The following is a 19,530-nucleotide window of genomic DNA, read 5'->3' on the forward strand; positions in this document are numbered from 1 at the left end:
AGTCAATGCCAGCTTGCTGATGGAAACCTTTTGCAACTAGACGCGCCTTGTATCGCTTAACTGCCCCATGTTGATCGCGTTTTACTTTATAAACCCATTTGCAATCAACCACATTAGTGTTTGGAACACGGGGAACCAAAGACCATGTACCATTACGGAGAAGTGCGGAGTATTCATCCGCCATAGCCTTACGCCAGTGAGCCTCTTTATTGGCAACGGCAAAGGAGGTGGGTTCGATGTTAGGTGGACTAGTGGAGGTATGGTATGAGGTGGGATTAAAGTATTGGTTTTGTTTGGGGTTAGGTCTTAGGTTAGCTGGTCGTTGGCGAGGTGGAGTGGGTGGAGTAGGTACGGTGGGAGTGGCAGAAGGATATGTGGTGCTGGTCTGTTGTGATGATTGTGGTTGTTGAGATGGGGTAGAGTAACGGTCGAAGGCAGAGATTGGAGTGGTTTGTGGGGCTGTACGACGAGAATAGGTATTAGTGGGCTGAGTAGTGGTGGTTTGGTCTGGTTGTGAGGATGTATCATTGGTTGTGTGAGAGGTTGGAATTTGGGCTGAAGGTGATGGTATGGTATGGGCCGGTTCTGGTGAGATAGTGGTGGCAGATTCGGGTGGGTCGGTGTGGACTGGTTCTGGTGGAATGGTGTGTGCCGGTTGTGAAGTGGTATGGTCTGCTGGTGTATCAGTTGGCATAGGAAAGGGACCGGTTGGATAAGAGGAAACATAGGGATTGATAGGTGTAGGGGGTGACTAGTCGGTAGAATTAAGTAGAAAAGGGAAGGTGTTTTCATGGAACCGAACATGACGGGCAATGTAAATGCGTTCGGAGACGGGGTCAAAACAACGATAACCATGATGAGAAGTGTTATATCCAAGGAAAACACACGGTGAAGAGCGGAAATCCATTTTATGTGGATTATAAGGACGAAGATATGGAAAGCATTGGCAGCCAAAGACACGAAGGAAGGAGAAATCAGGTGGGTGTTTGAACAAGTGCTCGAAAGGAGATATTGTGGAGTTTGTGCGAGAAGGCATGCGATTTATCAAGTAGACGGCTGTTTCAAAGGCAAAATGCCAAAAACGTTGAGGGACGGAGGCCTGTGACATTAATGTTAGACCGGTTTCAACAACGTGCCGGTGACGTCGCTCAACAATACCGTTCTGTTCGCTAGTATGGGGACAAGAGAGACGATGAGTAATGCCTATTGTGGCAAAGAAAGAGGAGAGATTTCGGAATTCTCCTCCCCAATCAGACTGTACAGTTTTAAGTTTAGTAGAAAATTGTCGTTCAGCCATAGTCACAAATTGTTTAAAAACTGCAAAGACATCAGATTTGCGTTTCAAGGGAAACAACCACATGAATTTGGAGAAATGATCAACACATAATAGAAAATAATTGTGGCCATCAAAGGAAGGTACAGGGGCTGGCCCCCAAACATCTAATGAAACATCAGCCACCATCTATGTATCACGAATTCCCTCTCCTCCCTTGGCATTTGGCAATTTCTTCAAGATCTTTAAGCTTTAGTTTGACTTTAGTGTTCAAGACCCCTTTGACCTCGATTATCTACTAGTTCTAATCATCATTCACGTAAGTTGTCTTCTATATTGTTGTGTGTTTTCTTTCACTTAACAAAAACTCTCAATCAATTTTAGTCATTGAGGGAGTTTCGGTAGTCAATTTGATCCCAACCCGTTAAGGGGCATAAAAGTTAACTTTTGCGATTTTTCAATTTGGGCTAGAAGACCTTTTTGTTTGTCATGAGATTCTGAGTGACCAAGACATTATCATATTAATCATATTACAATTAGAAAACTAAATCATCTTGACCAACTTATTAACTTAGGTAAGATACAGGATTGAAGGGTAAGATTTGTGAAGAAGAAGAAGAAGAAGAAGACGAAAAGGGTTGTCCAGGGTCAAGATACAGGATCGATCAACACTTTATTATTGATATCAACTTTGGGTACCTCAAGCTTAGACCACAATTACACATATCACTTCAAGGCATGCACGTGATCGATCAACACTTTATTATTGTAAGAGAAACTGACTCAAAAACTCGTTACAATAATTCTCTATTGATTTTACATCTAAAACCTCTAACGAGGCCCTATATTTATAATCTAACCCTAACTTGGTGACCAAGACATTATCATATTAATCATATTACAATTAGAAAACTAAATCAACTTGACCAACTTATTAACTTAGGATTTTCCATATTCACCGACTTATGAATACGGTCACGAATTACCAACATAGGGGGTGTTTGTATTGGGTTTCTTAATTTCTAGTTTTAAATTTGGAAATATAAAAGTTTGTCTTTCATTTTGGAACGAATAGGAAGCGCTATTGGTATCTAATTTTGTAAGGTATCATGATGTTATGTCTTAGCTACTACCCCTGAAATGAGGATGGCCAAAGCGATGTTTGTGAAAGACGATTTCTCAAAGAAAAAGAAGTTCAAAACAATGAGATGTTACAAATGAATGCAAATAATATATGTATGAGAGCATTCACAACAGGATTCCCATTGCTATCCTTATCCCCATAATTTGAGAGAAATCACAAAGCATATCTATTTTCTCTTATGCATCAGGTTCCCATCTCAGTTAAAACAATGGAAAATAAAGAAATAGAAGAAAAATAATGATAAAAACAAAAAGGGGTTCTTACGAGATTTCGGTGCTTTCTCAACTTCATCGACTGTTGATGCCATTATTATCAAGTAGTACAAATTAAGGAGTTGAAGAACAACCACAATGGATATCAAATGAATGAGAAGGTAAGATCTAAGATGTATGAGCAACCACACATATATTACATAAACCACGGTGATTTTTGTTGGTCGGAAAGACGGAAAGTCGAGTTGGTGGTGTGGTGGCCGACGGTAACACGAGAAGCCAGAGATGATGAAGCTGGGTTATGTAGTGGGATGGTGGTGAGGGATACCGACAACAAACCAAGGTTATGAGGGTGATGGCAAATTAGAGGGAGATGGAACTAGGCTCTGTGACGGTGATCGGAGGTGGTGTGTTGACGGCCGTTGGCTGATGGATTGAAGATGAAATAGTTATTTTGAAGGACCAAAATACCCCTTATTTAATAATAATAATAATAATAATAATAATAATATAAATGGTTAAAAGACCAAAATACCCCTCAATAAATGTTAAAAAACTAACGAAGTTAGTGATTTGGACGACATTGACAGCAATTGTGAAACCTTAATGACCTAATTGCAAAAAATAAACTTTTTAGACGAAAGTCACAAAAATGATCAAACCTTAGACCACCCGTAGTGGTGGCTTTGGCCCTAGCGTTGTGAAGCAAAATGCGGGGGGTACACCCCCCCCCCCCCCCCCCCGCGTTATGTTGATTTCCATTTTGTGTGCGTTGTATACAAAACGCTGAGGAATGGCACGTAAATCAAAATTTGACCGTTTTTTTTGAAACCATATGACCGTTGGATAATTAAAAAAAAAAATTACTTCCTATATATTAAACCATTTCATTCCCAATCAAACCTCATCAAATTTATAAAAATTCTCTTTCAATTCTATAAAAATTCCTTTACACCAAATTCACTATATATGGATCCTCCATCTATATATAAACAGTTTTTCGGGCCCGACCAACAAGCCGAGGACGTGGAGGAGGAACAGGCGGTTACGAATGCGATTATGCTCGCGACACAGTATATGAGTTCCGTTACGGGTGCGATTAGCTCTCCACCCCCCGTTTCAACAAGAGCATATATCGAACGAGATCATGCCGAAGCCAACAACCGGTTGATGGCGGATTACTTCTGCGACACGCCGAGATACAAGAACCCGAAGACCTTTAGGCGCCGTTTTCGGATGTCTAAAAATTTATTTATGCGCATCACCAATGATTTGGAGCGTGAGTTTGATTACTTTAAGCAAAAGCCTGACGCTCGAGGGACGCTAGGATTCACGGCTATTCAGAAGGTTACGTCAGCCGTGCGCGTGCTCGCCTACGGAAACACGACCGACATCAACGACGATTATTTAAAGATGGCCCAAAAAACAACCCGGGACACCTTGGAGTATTTTTGTTACGGTACGTTTTGTTTTTTTTTTAAATAGTTTATCACTTGTTTACTGTGATCATTTATTTTATAAAAATTTTGTAAAATATAGGAATATTTAAACTATATGGACCACATTATCTGAGAGAGCCCAACGTTAACGATCTACAACGTCTTTACGAGGCACATACAAGGGTACATGGTTTCCCCGGCATGATAGGAAGTGTAGATTGCATGCATTGGGAATGGGCTAATTGTCCAACTGCATGGCGAGGTCAATTCACACGAGGTGACCAAAAGGGACCAACGGTCAGCCTTCAAGCGATCGCTTCATACGACCTTTGGATTTGGTCGGCATTCTTTGGTGTTCCCGGTTCCAACAATGACATAACCGTCTTAGAGCAGTCTCCTGTGATGGAGAGTTACATATCTGGGACCGTTCCCGTCGCTTCGTTTTGGGCTAACGATAACTTCTACGATCATGGGTACTATCTGGGTGATGGAATATATTCAGAGTTCGCGATAATTGTTAAAACATTCAGAGACCCGATGGATGAAAAAAGACAGTATTTTAAGAAAGTGCAAGAGTCTGCGAGAAAGGATATCGAGAGGTGTTTTGGTGTTCTTCAACAACGATGGCATTATGTTAAAAATCCTTGTCGTCTGTGGTCTTTAGAAAGAATGAGATGTGCTATGTATGCGTGTATCATAATGCATAACATGATCATCGAGGACGAGGGAAGAGCAATATGTCCAACTTTCATACCGGACCCGGATCCACCACGGACTCCTGCAAGTATTGAGCAACGACTCGAAAACTCGGATTCCGTGCGGTCAAGAGAGATACATAACGCACTAAAGGAGGATTTGGTCCAACATCTTTGGATGTAGCGGGCTTTGCCTGGTGAAAACGATGATCAAAACGAGTGTAACAATGAAGACGATGATGAAGACAACGACGACGATGGCGAAGACGATGAAAACGACGACGAAGAGGGCGAAGACGACGACGACGACAACGACGACGAATAGTTTTTTTTTTATTTTCTTGTAATATTTATTTAATAAAATATTATTTTTATTTGATTATTCTTATTAAAAATTAAAAAAAAAAACAAAACTGTAAAAGTGACTGTGCGCCACGTGGCGCATAACCCCTGGATGTGAAGAGTTATGACTACAGCCTATTTTTGTACAAAACCATAACTCTGACCGGGCGCCACGTGGCGCATAACCCTTGAATGTGGAACTTTATTACTACACATGGTCTTAGGGACGAAAATGGCACTTTACTCTATTTAAAGTAATGAATCTTTTGTTTAATATACAGCCTAAACAATTTCTTTTATTTTCATCTTATTTCATAATTTTATCATCTATGGGTATATTCAAATAAATATTTTTCAAAAAGTGAGGGAAAAGGGTGGCGGCAATGGGCGGGAACATGGAAGCAGGTACCGATAGGTAGAGTGGGAACACCGCCCCACCCCCTGTGGTACCTAGAGAAATGAAACCGCCGCAGAGAGTAGTTGTCAGATGCCATGCCGAACTAAGAAGAAAATGGAGTAGCGGGAAGGAAGACCGGGATGGAAGTTGGATTTTTGGTCGGGAAAGAGGAGAAACACCAGCCCGCCCATCTAGATACTGAAAGAAAGATGAGCGGGGTGGTGGGACGGTTTCCAAGGCTCAAAAACGGGAAGATGTGAATGCGGGTGCATCATTCAATATATATTTTGTTTCAATATATGGTTTTAATTAATTATTGCTACAATTAAGCATCATGACTATATATTTGACATAACCTATGTTCACCAAGATTTTAATATGAACAAGTTGCCAGTGTAATTGATTAATTAAGCAATTATATTAGTTTTTTAATAAACAAAAGAGTTGTTAGATTGAAAAATGTTATAATATGATCGAATGATTAAGGAGATCAATAAGTTCATCTTTGTGTAAGCAATGGCTCTTACAACTGTTGGGCTCTGGATCTAAGGAGCGATGAGCTTATTGCAGAGTTGGGCTTCAAAGATATATCAAGTGGCGATAAAGTACCGCGTTGTCGTGGTACTGTGGTAGAAACTAGAAACATATGATTTTGATTGTGTTTGTGGTTGATGTTAATTTGATTGTTAAGAGGTTAAAAATTTGATCCTGTTTACATGAATGATGTTCAGTTTTTCAAGTTTTAGATCTTTGCAGAAAAAAGAAAGGAAAAAAAAACAAAACATAGATGTTTTTAGCACTAAAATAGTTTGAAGAGAGCTGGATGAAAATCTGAGTCTACTCTAATTAGATAACCTAATTAAGCAAATTCTAAACAAAAAATATATTTAAAAGACTTATATTCATAAAGGGCTAGCCTAGCGACACAATTTCTTACCCATTTGTCTTTTATTTTGTTATGAACTCTAACTTAACAGAGATTGAACATATTTTTCCAGTTCTTCAGTCCCTTAATGCCAAACTATTTTAGAAAAATATATAGTGTGAAAATCTATTTATAGGGGTTGATAATAGAGATTGATTTCAAGTTCAATATGTCCCGCTAACATTATAAAAAAAACTGGAAATAACTACATTATTGAAAACTGAAAATGCAACCTCTAATATACTTCCCTACATTGGTCGAAACTCCAAGCCACAAATAATAAGTCCGGACATAGTTCCTTCATAAGTTATCAGTTTTAAATTCATGGGAATATAATTGTTTCCAAGCTTATTATACCTTGAGTTGAGCTTCCACACCATAACCTCCATCCACCCATCTTTCCTCAGCGCTGGAACCCAAAAAGAATCATGTTGATTCGACGGGGCTGGAGATCTAAAATGAATAATTTTGTCCTCTTCGTTTTTCCTAATGAGTAGATCCCGTACTTTCACAGGACAATGCAGCCCCTGACACCTTTCCGAAACCTTAAACACAAGGTAACATGTGTATTCAGTGGATGGTGACAACCTTTGAATTTCAATCTCGTATTTCATTCTAAATACTTGTTGGGGTAGAAGCTCCACCACATCTGGAAATCTGTATGAAAATGATTGCATACTTCTAATTATCACAAAAAGATTGCAACATTGATGCTTTATTAAATGCCAACTGAATAAACAAAAATTATATATTTTTTTTTCGATTTTAGGAAGCAACTTTAAATTAGGCCTAAAGCATAGACCTGCTTACAATGCATTGTCAAACTTTAGCCACCAACCTCATTTTAATAGATTTTACATAGTAACTAGTGGGATTCCCCCGCGAGATGCAATGAGAATTCGGTTTTGGTCGGTATTGGTGTGATTGGTTACATCACAGGTACAATACATGTATTTGGGTATAGCTTATGATACCAAATTTAAATACAACTCCAACCGAAAGAGAAAAAAAATAACTCGTATTTATATTGAAATAATGAGAGAGAAATTTAACACGCCTACTTATTCGGTTTTGTTCTTAAGTTAACGAACATTAAAGACAAATAAAATGAAATGAAAACTAAATGGATTAAACGCGTATGTTGTTTAAAGTATAAGGCTGAAATTGAAACTCAAAATAATTATTATTAATCTAAGAGTAACTATTTATGGGGGTCAAGTTATTCTACAAAGGGTAACAAAAATGAGAAGTGTGAGAAGCCATAAATAATTAACATGTGTCAAGTGGGGACCAAAAGAAAAAGAGTATAAAGATAATTGTACACATTTTATCTCTCCACATGCAAGGCACATGTTAATACCCCCATCATTTTAGAACGTTTATAACTTTTTCGTATGATATTTTTAAAAAAAAATTCATCATAATAACAAGCGTTTTTTTATCTTTAATATGAGTATGATTTTTGTTAAATAAAATTTAAAACAAAATTCACGTCATTGTGTCTTTTCGCACACCACTGTGTCTTTTTCGCTTATCATTGTGTTTTTTTCGTCATTGTGTCTTTTCGCACACCATTGTGTCTTTTCGCTTATAATTGTGTCTTTTTTCGCACACCATTGTGTTTTTTCGTTTATCATTGTGTCTTTTTTCGTCATTGTGTCTTTTCACACACCATTGTGTCTTTTCACTTATCATTGTGTCTTTTTTCGTCATTGTGTCTTTTCGCACACCATTGTGTCTTTTCGCTTATAATTGTGTCTTTCTTCGTCATTGTGTCGTTTCGCTTATAATTGTGTCTTTTTTCGTCATTGTGTCTTTTCACACACCATTGTGTTTTTTCGCACACAATTGTGTCTTTTCGCTTATCATTGTGTTTTATTCGTCATTGTGTCTTTTTTCTTCATTGTGTCTTTTCGCACACCATTGTGTCTTTTCGCTTATCATTGTGTCTTTTTCGTCATTGTGTCTTTTTTCTTCATTGTGTCTTTTCGCACACCATTGTGTCGTTTCGCTTATCATTGTGTTTTTTTTCGTTTTTGTGTCTTTTCGCACACCATTATGTCTTTTTTCGCCATTGTGTCTTTTCGCACACCATTGTGTCTTTTTTCGCCATTAATAACTTGAAACGTAAAACACAATAGTGAATACGTATAAAACAATGACCTAAAACGTAAAACACAATGACCTAAAATGTAACACACAATGGTGAATATATATAACATAATGACTTGAAATGTAAAACACAATGGAAACAACATATTACACAATGACACAATGAACAACTAAAAAACACAATTAAAAAACCCATTATTTTTTTTTATTTTTATATAACAATATGATACTCATATTAAAGATAAAAATACGCTTATTATTATGGTGAATTTTTTTTAAAAAAATAATGTCGTATGAAAAAGTTATGGATATTTTAAAATGATGGGGGAATTGGCATGTGCCTTGCATGTGGAGAGAGAAATTCAACAAATATGGGTTATTACCTTAATGTATTTTCATCAATTTTTATTTATTGAATTAATCTGAGCCATTCAAATATAAGATCAATGGACTGGAATCCTTCTCACCCTTCTCATTTTTGTTTTCTTTGTATTTTAACTTTACCCCTACTTATGGTTCTTTCAAATTAATGAAGTTTAATCCAAAATCAAACCTTGAGCCAGTCGAGGACTTAAAACGAAAAGGCTTCAGTTCCGAAGAATTGTACAAAACCTCCGTTGCAGAAAGCACAAGATGTTTCTTTCCATTCAATTCGCTTAGTAAGAACTGTTTGTCGAATGATCGAAAGAATTTAGTACGAATATCACAAGGAATATTTAGATTCTTTAAAGATAAAATTTACTAGATTAAAATTAGAAAAATGACCTTTTCACTCCTGTCATCATGATTCTTGATATCTTCATGTGCTACCTGTGAGTTCAAATTGTAACATCATATGATAAACGTGTATCATACAACATATTAACATAACATAAAATGAGAACCAAAGTGTAATATTCAAACTTGCATTTTTAATTGCTCTAAACTCAATGCCTTCAATATAGACAGCATCACTTTTGCAATAGTATCTTGAAAAGCTCTCTAGTAGAAACTTGAAAGTAACATCGTTCTTGTGATTCAAGAAACGGTGCAATTCAATCATCATCCACTCATCGTCTCTCCATGTTGCAAAATATGAATGTAAAGTTTTGGTCTCGTTTGTGTACTTCAGGTTAACGTACATGCTTTTACATGAAAGTTTTCTAGGATCACAAAATTTGAAGACCAAATAAATCCCGTATACAACATCAGGAGATAAAAATCGGGTGTTTATCGTAATTTTGATCATTAAATTTGAAATATCCAACATCTTTGCCACTGTCCGAAACCTGTACATGTTTTGAGCAATTAGTCTAAAACATTCTTTGCATTAGTCGAAAACTGTATGTGCGAGAGAAAGGACCTTGATTTATGAATAGATCGCCACTTATGTGATTTATGATTTTCATAAGAAAACGTTGTTGCCGATATCATTTTATTTGCTTCTCCGTTATCGCTTAGTATGTACCACTGATAAATAAATTAAAGCACAACTTCTATAATGTATAATTACTTGTATGAATTTTGTATTCACTTTGAGGATACTATGTAAGTGAATACTCATTAAGATTAAAAGATATTAAGAATACTGATATAAAAAAAAACTAAATAGCTTTACCACTTTCTCCTTTGGAAGGAAGATCCCATTAGAAAGCTTCTTGTAGAGATCCTTTTTCTTTTCAGTTTGGTAAATTTCAGGGGTTTCTGACAAGCCTATTATTTCTTGGTAGTCTCTAGGTAGTTTGGCCTCCCATATTTCAAACTCCTCCTATGTATAAATTAAACATTTTAATGAATAATAATAAATACATGTGATTAGACTGACATGTTGACTAGATATGAAAACTTACTTGAAATTCCAATGCTTTCTTAAGTTGTGTTGTCACCTTGTTTGCTTGTGGCCTTTCAAAGTCATCTTCATGCAGGCATTGAAAGGCAATATCTGCAAATATGGCCAATGATTTTGGCACAATTTGTTCCTTTATATCCTCAAACACAATTTCATCAAGTTTTCCATGTGCATAACAGTGTTTAGCCAAAGGGCCTAAAAATTGGCTCTTATCTTCACACCCCTCCACCCATGCCAATCGTCCGCACAAGATTTCAAATAAAACCACGCCAAACGAATATATATCTGATTTTTCGGTTAAAAAACCTCGATTATATTGTGGGTCAAGGTAAGCATCATGGATGATATGTTCCATGTCCTGGTTCGACAGATATAATGATGACAACTCAAAATTAGAAATCTTTGCATCCCAATCATCATTTAATAAAATGCTACGGCTTTTGATGTTCCTATGTACCACCTTCTTCAGTGTTACATCACCTCCATGAAGGAATTCCAATGCACTTGCAACATCAATGCATATCTGGAGCCTTTTCATCCATTTAAGAGTAGAATCTTTTAAGTGTCTATCAAGACTTCCTTTAGACATGTGCTCGTGAACAATGATCTTTTCATTCGTCTTGTTACAATAGCCTATAATACCAACGATGTTCGTATGCTTACGCTTCAAAAGAATATCAAGTTCTGTCTGGAACTGACCATCAAATTTGCTATTCCACCGCTTTGCCAATATGGTAGTGTTAGTGTCCGCGTGTGGTAGTTTTCCTGTATATGCCTCCCAGCATCTTCCACTTCCATACCAATTCTTTTGACTGAACTTTTCTGTGGCCGCCTCAATGTCTTTGAGTGAAAGTTGGAGGCTTTTCATGAGATTTTCCTGTGAGTTATGATTATTTGACATCAAATAAACTTCATAATCAAAACAATTACACTGCGCAAAACCCGTAATGAGAGAGAAGATCACTTATTATGTTAATGTTGATTAGTATTTAATATCATTAGGAGAGGGAGTTCACCTCTCGAAAGTAAGCCCAAGGATCAACATCAATCTAGCTATTTTACAAGCTAACGTTGTTTGTATTTTATACAAGTGTCAAGTCGGGTCTTAGCAGTATTCCATTTAACAAGAATCTCACATTTTCATATGATTGATCATGATCAACTGATCAAGCATACTACTTCCTACTACTGATCAAGAATATGAAGAGAGAAAGAATGTATAGACTAGAGTGAAAATATTAACGTACTTGAAAGTTTAACGCTATCTCAAGTTCCTTGATGACGACTTTCATTGTAACTTCTGGTTCTACCAAACATTGATATGCGATTTTCAAATACGTGGCCAAAGAATCTTGATTAGGTCCTCTGTTTGAGGTAAGAATGTCTTCATTACTTACTTCGTTTAGTTTAGGATCCATCATACTCTTTATTGTTCCTTCATAAACGTGGTGGCATGCAATAGCTGCAAGACCTTGGTCATTTTCAGCTATGTAAATTGGATCGTACGCCAACCTCCAGCATAAGACCTCAAATAGTATAACTCCAAAAGAAAAAACATATGGTTGTTTTCTCATTGCACGCAGATTGTTTAACTCTGGATCCGAGTAAACTCTTTTGCTAATGGGAATGCTCCCTTCTTGATTTGTCAAGTAATATGCTGGGATCCCATAGTAAGCGATCTTCGGCTCCCAGTTCTTGCCTATCAGAATGTTGGCACTCCTTATTTCACCGAGTTTTACCATTTGTTGGTTGTGTATCTTGGTGTGAAGGTGATCAAGCCCACGTGCAACCGCAAGGCACATGTGTAGACGTTCCGTCCATGTAAGATTATTCATTTTATCAACATTTTTCAAATAGTCGTCAAGGCTTTTGTTAGAAGAATGCTCATAAACAAGAATCATTTCATCATCCTCATCACAAAAGCCAAGAAGAGAGACAATGTTGGGATGCGCATAACTAGTCCACGTTTCAATTTCCGAAAAGAACTCCTCTTTTCCTTGTACGCTTAGTTTACTAACAATGCGTTTTATAGCTGCAGTGATGCGTGTCTTTGGCGATTCACGATCATTCTTCTCTTCAAAGGCAAATGAAGTTTTGTTGTCAAAAGCGTTAATTTCTGCTTTGTACACCTTACCATATGGAAACGATCCAATGCAGCATGTTTCAGAGAATTTTTGGGTGGCCAATTCTATATCACTGAGCCGAAACCTTGAGAGAACCATGGACTCCCCCTGCAACATTATTTGTTAATACAAAGGAGAATGTTGTAGCTTATATATATGCTAGTGCGCTAATGAAAGTAAAAGGAAATTGCCATTTGTCCATGCCTAATTATCAGAATTGCATGAAATTTGTAGATGTCATGGACTTATGGTTAATAAAAAAAGACAGATTCTTTGAACTCACATAAAAAATAGAAACTACCAATAAAATATGAAAGTGTATGTGTGTGTAGATGCATGGGAATCAGAAAAGAGCATCCGCAACAACAAAAACACCCATCAGATTGCAAACTTCTTTCAAGTATATGAGACAAAGCTTGATTCTTAGACAAGCCATTTAATGGGTGAGAATTAATTATGTATTTTGTTCATAAAGTTAGGTGCAACTATTTATGTGTTAGCCGAGTTAGGTTGCATCAAGAGTGTCGTTATTATATTAGGGTAATGGAATTGTATTTCCGTAGTATAATAAAAATGAGTTTACTCTAAAATTAGGTGTTCGTTTTATTTTTTGTTTTGATATCAATTCAACATGAGAAAAATATTGCAATCTTTGTAACAATCTGACTTACCTGCACTTTCAATGCATTATGAAGTTCCTTGATGACGACTTCCATTGTCGGGCGTTTGGCTTGAGTTTCTGCCAAACATTGATATGCGATTCTTGAAAATGCTTCAAAAGATTCTTGATTGGGTCCTTTATTTACCGTGATAAGATGTTCGGCATCTTCTTCTATCATTTTAGGATCTATCAATTCCTTTAGTGTCCCCTCATTGAAACGTCGCCTTGCAATGGGCGCAAGCCCATTGTCATTTTCCCACACGTAAGTTGAATCATACGCTAACCTTCCGGATAGAATCTCAAATAAAACCACTCCAAATGAGTATATATCAGATTCTTTTTTATATTTACATGTAGTCAAATATTCCGGGTCCATATAAAACTCTGTGCCTGCAATACGTTTTGTATATATGGTGCTTGCTTGTTGACCCGTAGGGTGAAATTTGGAGAGCCCAAAATCAGCAACCTTTGCATTTAGATTAGCATCTAGTAAAATATTCTCGCTCTTTATATCGCGATGTATTATCCTTGGTTTGCCTTCCATATTGGTGTGAAGGTAATTAATTCCATGTGCAATATCAAGACAAATTTGTAGTCTTTTCTCCCAAGGAAGATCAATAGTTTTAGAAGTGTTTCCCAAATAATCACTTAGACTTCCTTTAGTAGCATACTCATACACAAGAATCATGTCACGAGCTTCTGTACAAAAGCCTAGAAGAGAGACTATGTTTGGATGCTTACAACTTGAAAGCAGCTCAATTTCCGTTAAAAACCCTCGTTTACTATTCTCGTCTTCCCTATCAATGATGCATTTTATGGCTACAGTTCTTCTCATAGGCAGTTTATCTTTACTTTTACCTTCCAACGATGAAAAATTTTCGACATCTAAAACATCTAGTTCTGCTTTGTATACTCTACCGTACCCGCCAGCCCCTACATAGTATGCTTCATCAAAACCACTTGTAGCTGACTTTATTTCGCTTAAAGGAATCTTCAACAATTCCATCTACAAAATCATGTGTTAGCAAAAGGGAGTATATTAGGGAATCTAAATAAATAAAGTTACAACTGTTTGAAGTTTGACTTATTTATACTCCCTCCGTCGCATTAAAAGTGTCATGGTTTGAAAAACACAAAGTTCAAGGTAGATTGAATGATTACTTTTTTTTTTGCTTACGAAATAACAATAATGTCTTTGAAAATTGGGTCAATTAATATTGTTTATTAATGTTAGTTGTGTGTTTAAGGAGTACTTGTTAAGCTGTTAGTTGTTTGTGATTCGGCTTTATGCTCTTCCTGGAAAACTTGTGATGGAGGTTAGAATAGATGAAGAAGATGTGTATTATGTTTGCTATTTGATTAATTTAATATTAATATGTATGGTTGGGTATTATTGAATAACTCTAAAATAAAATATTACCTTCAACAGATTTGATGATGTACCTTCATCTGCAAATCTTGACTGCTCCTTTAAAACCAATTATCACAAAGAAAAGTCAACTAGCAAACATATATATATAATAATGATAATATCTAAAGGATGTAAGAAAGCATGACCAAAATTTATTAAAAAAAAGGTGAATGGTGATCTTACAAGATATTCATATGACCATTGAAGTTCCAACATGTCTTCGAGTTCTTTGACAATGTGATCCATAGTTGGACGTTTCACAAGTTGTTCATTTAAGCAGCTATAAGTCATTTTTATCAAGTCACTCCATGACTGTGTGTCCATTTGTTTCCTTAAATTTGGATCAATGATGTCATCAAGTTCTTTCTTAACGCCATGCTCTCCGCTCGTTGGTTTCCTCCCACAAACGACTTCAAACAGCAACACACCAAACGAGTAAACATCGTATTTGGGTGTCATATTTGTGTTGTCAAAGTAGCGAGAGAAGAGAAGGCGATGCCTCAAACTTTGAGGATATTTTGTGGAAAGTTCAAAACCAAATATTTTTGGTTCCCAATCTTTATCCAAAAATATTTTAGAGCTATTGATGTCACAATGTATGATATCATAATGGAGGTAATTCAACGCACGCGCAACACCTAAACATATCTTCAGTCTTCTATACCATGTGAGATTTGGATCGTTTAGATGCTGATCTAGAATCCCATTAACTACATGCTCATAAATGATGATCTTTTCATCGTTCTCGTCACAAAACCCAACAAAAGAGATGATATTTTTATGCTCGAGACTAGAAAGCATTGAAATCTCCGTCTTTAATGCATCTCCTTGCCCATACTTAGAATCAAACCTCCGTACAACAATATCCATCATTTTCGATTTCCCATGCACCATGAGTCGTCCTTTGTACACCTTTCCTAATCCACCTATGAGATTTTCCTCAGAAAAATTGTTGGTGGCTAATGATATCTCTTGAAATCGGTATGCCTAAGTAAAACAAAGAGAAAAACAAAAGGTTTCTAATTATTTAAGCTAAAAAAAATCCTTATTTAGCATTCCATTTCCCATCTCAAGGAAATTTGGAAGGTTAACGAGTTTGGAAGTGAGCTAGAGACTGCGAAAACAGATGCCTTGCAATAACAGACACGCCTGGCTAATGTCTCTGGATGAAAGTGGGAACCCTTGTTAATAAATCAAAAAACAAAGTGTGGGAAAAGAATTTACGAGCATAATTCATCCATGGATAGTCGGTGGATCACCGATGGAGTCACCGGACGGGGAAAACACGAGATTAACTAACATAACAAACAATTGTGTATAGAGAAAACACTCTTTGTAATATTGATTCTCCAAATAACTTAACTACAATACAAAACTAACTTGCTCACTTTAAGCAACAGATTAACTAACATAACAAACAATTATGTATTTTTGCCCTTTCTACCCTCTGACTTCTTACATTTTGATTTTGACCATTGACTTTAGACTTTATCCAACTTTCTCTTCTGGTCATGAAGAGTGGTTGATAATATTTTATAAAAATAAAAGCATATCTTAGCTGAAAATATAAATACATACACATACACAATACCACATTTTCTATGTTCATTATATTAGAAATATAAATGAGGTTAAACGTCATTTTGATACATCAAATTTTATTTTTAATAAATATTCCTCTTTGATGATGCACCACAACCACTTTAATTATTATGAAAATACCTTTATGTGCAAGGGCTGAATGTCAAGTCAAGGATCGATCATCGATTAAACAAAACAAAAACGATGTGGAATGACTCTCCAGTTTTATTGAGAAAATGAACTCAAAACTCAATACATCAACTCGTCCAAACCGACCATGACTCGATCAGGACTATATATATGCCATAACTCGGCTACAAATCATAAGCCGTCTACGTACGACTCTAATTCTAGCTATAAATGGTAATCAAACTTGTTTTTAATTGTACGTCTATGCTAAATTTCTAATCCATCAACTTATAGATTAGGTTAATTAATAAACCGATGATATAAATGAAATCGGCCCTACCCAACCCAAACCGACTTCTAGAGTCCCGGTCCAACAGAATGTCCTTTAATGTAATAATAATCGTAATAATAGGAATCAAGTTAACAAATTTATAGCCCATTATATATGCTAAAAAGGATGAAAGGTAGAAAAGAGTAGTCAAAGGATTGATGGTCTTACCAAGTGGATGGATGATGATGCACCTTCAATTGCAGCAGCAACTATTGATTGATCCTTTATTATGAATAATCACAATAATGAGAATTAACTAATAGATGAAAGGTAGAGAAGAGAAGTTAAAATGATTACATGTTTGTGTTGAAGTTCCAATGTTTTCTCAAGTTTAGCGAGAAGTTGATTCGCATCTGGACGTTCTGACGGACGCACCTTTAAGCAACAATATGCCGTTTCAGCGAAGATATTTAGTGATTGCGAGTTCATTTGTCTTCGAAGATCCGGATCGATCAAATCATCTAGTTTTCCCTCTTCATAATGTGATCTTGCCAGTCGAGCAAAATACCAATTATCATTGTTTTGGATGGATGCTTCTTTACCAAACAAGACTTCAAACAACAAGACACCAAAGGAGAAGATGTCTGATTTGTTAGTCACATAATTATGCGTGTTTTCATGTGCTGGGTCCAAATATTGTAACGCACGAAGATATTTACTAGTACTCTTAGGACCATCATGCTCATCCGCAACAGCAAATGCAAAACCATGTAACTTGGGTTCCCAGTTATGATCTAGTAAAATTTTGGAGCTCTTGATGTTACCATGTATGATGTTATAATCATAATGAAGGGATTTTAATGCACGTGCAACACCGACACATATGTGCAATCTTCGCATCCAAGTGAGGGTTAGGCCACTTAGATGTTTGTTAAGACTTTCATTAACCTCATACTTTTGTATGATTAAAGTCTCGTTTTCGGTGCTAGCAATCTTTAAAACCGAGCCGATATTTTTATGCTTAAGCCCTTTGTAAAACATCAGCTCGTTGAAAGTAAGGAATTGTTGTCGAGATTTGCGTACAACAATATTGATCAGTTCCTCAGATTGTAAGAGTTGTCCTTTGTAAACCTTACAATAGGTACCTTGTGTAAGGAGATTTTCATCAGCAAAGTTGTTGGTGGCGGATTCTATCTCGGCATATGGGATATATAATAAATCCATATATTCATCCCAGGTCATGACGGCTTCGTCTTTGGAAGATGAAGACATGATGTCTGTGGTGATCAAAGAACGAAACAATATATTTTGTAGGTTTCTCCGAAAACTATCGTTCCTTTTTGATTTTCAGTAAATCAAAACACTTGGTTTTATTTCATGTGCTTCAAGTGTAAGAAGGGTTGTGGAAGAATGTGAGAAAGGTGCAAAAGTTCCTAAATATGCGAGCACGTATATAAACAATGCTTCTAAGACTTAGTATCATAATTCATTATTATATGTGGCCGATCGAAGAAGAACTTAATATCATAGTATGTAACTGATTATTGACTTTCTATATAAAATTAGGCAACTTGCAGTGGGATGTCAACATTCATTGCGCAAGCCACCTGCATGTGTCATGAAATGTTAATTGTTTTAATGGATAGCTCTTAGTATACTTATATTTAGTATGCATTTGATTATTAAGACTTGAAATCCGAAACAATCGTTTGGTGGAATATTGTATATAAAACTTAAATGCTGCTTAGGTTTTTTTTAAACATCAATTTTTACACCTACATACACCACCATCTAAACTTTTGAACTCATGAATTAATTAAATGTTTGTTGGTAGTTAGTAACTTTGATTATGTGTATCATCCAACTACACGGGATGCCAACTTGGCTATGTTAGGCTGTTAGCTAAGTGGTGGTGAGGTTTAAGGAGGAGTAAGACATAATTTGGCGAAAGGTTATCCGGTCTTTTCATCGTTCTTCTAAGTCCGGGCAATTCATCCAGGACAAGATCTCAGTTTTAGGCTCTTGTAAACATACATTCAATATGGTCATGACTTAGTGAAAAAGGGGATAAATCTTGGTAGTGTGATAAAACAATAAGTAAGAGATGATAGAGGTTTTATGTTCAAGCTAAAGTGTTGGACTCGGGTGAACCCTTATGTAACCGACTTACTCCTTTCTGCTCACGAGACTAGAAAAGTCATGTAAAGTGGCGAACAGGTTGTTGATGTATTCCCTGGTAATTTCTGGTCAATGGGGCTGGTATAGAGAGCCATCATGGGGTCCAGAAATAGATGAATTTCGGCAGCTATTGTTGTTATGTCAACCATTTTTGTTGGATTAATTGCACAAGCCACCTGCATTTATGTAATTTCCCTTAGATCTTTCCTCTAACAACGATCCACTATTGGACATTCCTAGATCAGGACACGAGTTATGATTCGTTCTTCCATTTCCCGTCTTAACCTCATTTATCCCAACCGTGGTTTCTATAATTCATATGGTTAAAGGGACGCTCTCCTACTATATCCGTCATTGTTGAGGAGATCTATGTCCTCTTTTCACATGATTTGGCTCAATCAAACAATTCTTCAACATCAAGTCTTATGTCCAAACCCCTTTTATGATGGCTAGTTCCAGTCGTGCCATCTGTATGGCGGATATCCTTTGTGGACATAGTCCAATGTCTCTTCCGGATCCTTCCCATAGTCATATCTCATCACCGACTAGGTGACTATAGAACTTAAATTAAATAATACATAAATGTAATCATTTATTGTAAGTAATAAATTAAATCCTATATTTAGAACAATCATTTAATAACAATTTTTTTACATTAATTATTTCAACAAAAACACACCATAATAATATCTTTAAAAAATAGAAAGAAAATTGTCACATAATAGTAATCAAATTTCAAAAATATTTTAATTATGCCACTCATACATTTTTTTTCCAAATCAGATTACTAAATTTTCAGAGTCTCATCG

At 36.2% G+C, this 19,530-nt stretch overlaps 2 protein-coding genes across 2 annotated transcripts; both read right to left on the bottom strand.

Annotated features, from left to right (window-relative positions):
- Nucleotides 1-6,675: 6,675 nt before the first annotated feature.
- On the bottom strand, nucleotides 6,676-13,929 carry LOC143609604 (uncharacterized). The gene is made up of 8 exons (XM_077084314.1): nucleotides 11,615-13,929; nucleotides 10,369-11,244; nucleotides 10,137-10,286; nucleotides 9,882-9,988; nucleotides 9,443-9,807; nucleotides 9,305-9,345; nucleotides 9,093-9,205; nucleotides 6,676-7,084 (listed from the first exon to the last, which is right to left on the bottom strand). The coding sequence occupies exons 1-8, from the start codon at nucleotides 12,605-12,607 to the stop codon at nucleotides 6,676-6,678; spliced, it is 3,054 nt and encodes a 1,017-aa protein (XP_076940429.1). The 5' UTR covers nucleotides 12,608-13,929.
- On the bottom strand, nucleotides 13,117-17,815 carry LOC143609605 (uncharacterized). Its single transcript, XM_077084315.1, has 5 exons — nucleotides 16,901-17,815; nucleotides 16,772-16,825; nucleotides 14,746-15,549; nucleotides 14,572-14,619; nucleotides 13,117-14,157 (listed from the first exon to the last, which is right to left on the bottom strand). The coding sequence occupies exons 1-5, from the start codon at nucleotides 17,813-17,815 to the stop codon at nucleotides 13,117-13,119; spliced, it is 2,862 nt and encodes a 953-aa protein (XP_076940430.1).
- Between the last annotated feature and the right edge of the window lie 1,715 nt (nucleotides 17,816-19,530).

Source organism: Bidens hawaiensis, unplaced genomic scaffold, assembly GCF_021521415.1.
Source record: "Bidens hawaiensis isolate Kalapana, Puna unplaced genomic scaffold, B.hawaiensis_p1.1 tig00006296_1, whole genome shotgun sequence".
Taxonomy (NCBI): domain Eukaryota; kingdom Viridiplantae; phylum Streptophyta; class Magnoliopsida; order Asterales; family Asteraceae; genus Bidens; species Bidens hawaiensis.

Bases quoted from the DNA above. Each gene is read 5' to 3' on its own strand.
- LOC143609605 (XM_077084315.1), bottom strand. From the start codon at position 17,815: ATGTCTTCATCTTCCAAAGACGAAGCCGTCATGACCTGGGATGAATAT. The intron at 15,550-16,771 runs GTAAGACCATCA...TGTTTTACTTAG, and splicing joins CATCATCATCCATCCACTTG to GCATACCGATTTCAAGAGAT. The intron at 14,158-14,571 runs GTAATATTTTAT...ATGATTTTGTAG, and splicing joins CATCATCAAATCTGTTGAAG to ATGGAATTGTTGAAGATTCC.
- LOC143609604 (XM_077084314.1), bottom strand. From the start codon at position 12,607: ATGTTGCAGGGGGAGTCCATGGTTCTCTCAAGGTTTCGGCTCAGTGAT. The intron at 11,245-11,614 runs GTACGTTAATAT...CATAACTCACAG, and splicing joins AGATAGCGTTAAACTTTCAA to GAAAATCTCATGAAAAGCCT. The intron at 9,808-9,881 runs GTCCTTTCTCTC...AAACATGTACAG, and splicing joins CGATCTATTCATAAATCAAG to GTTTCGGACAGTGGCAAAGA.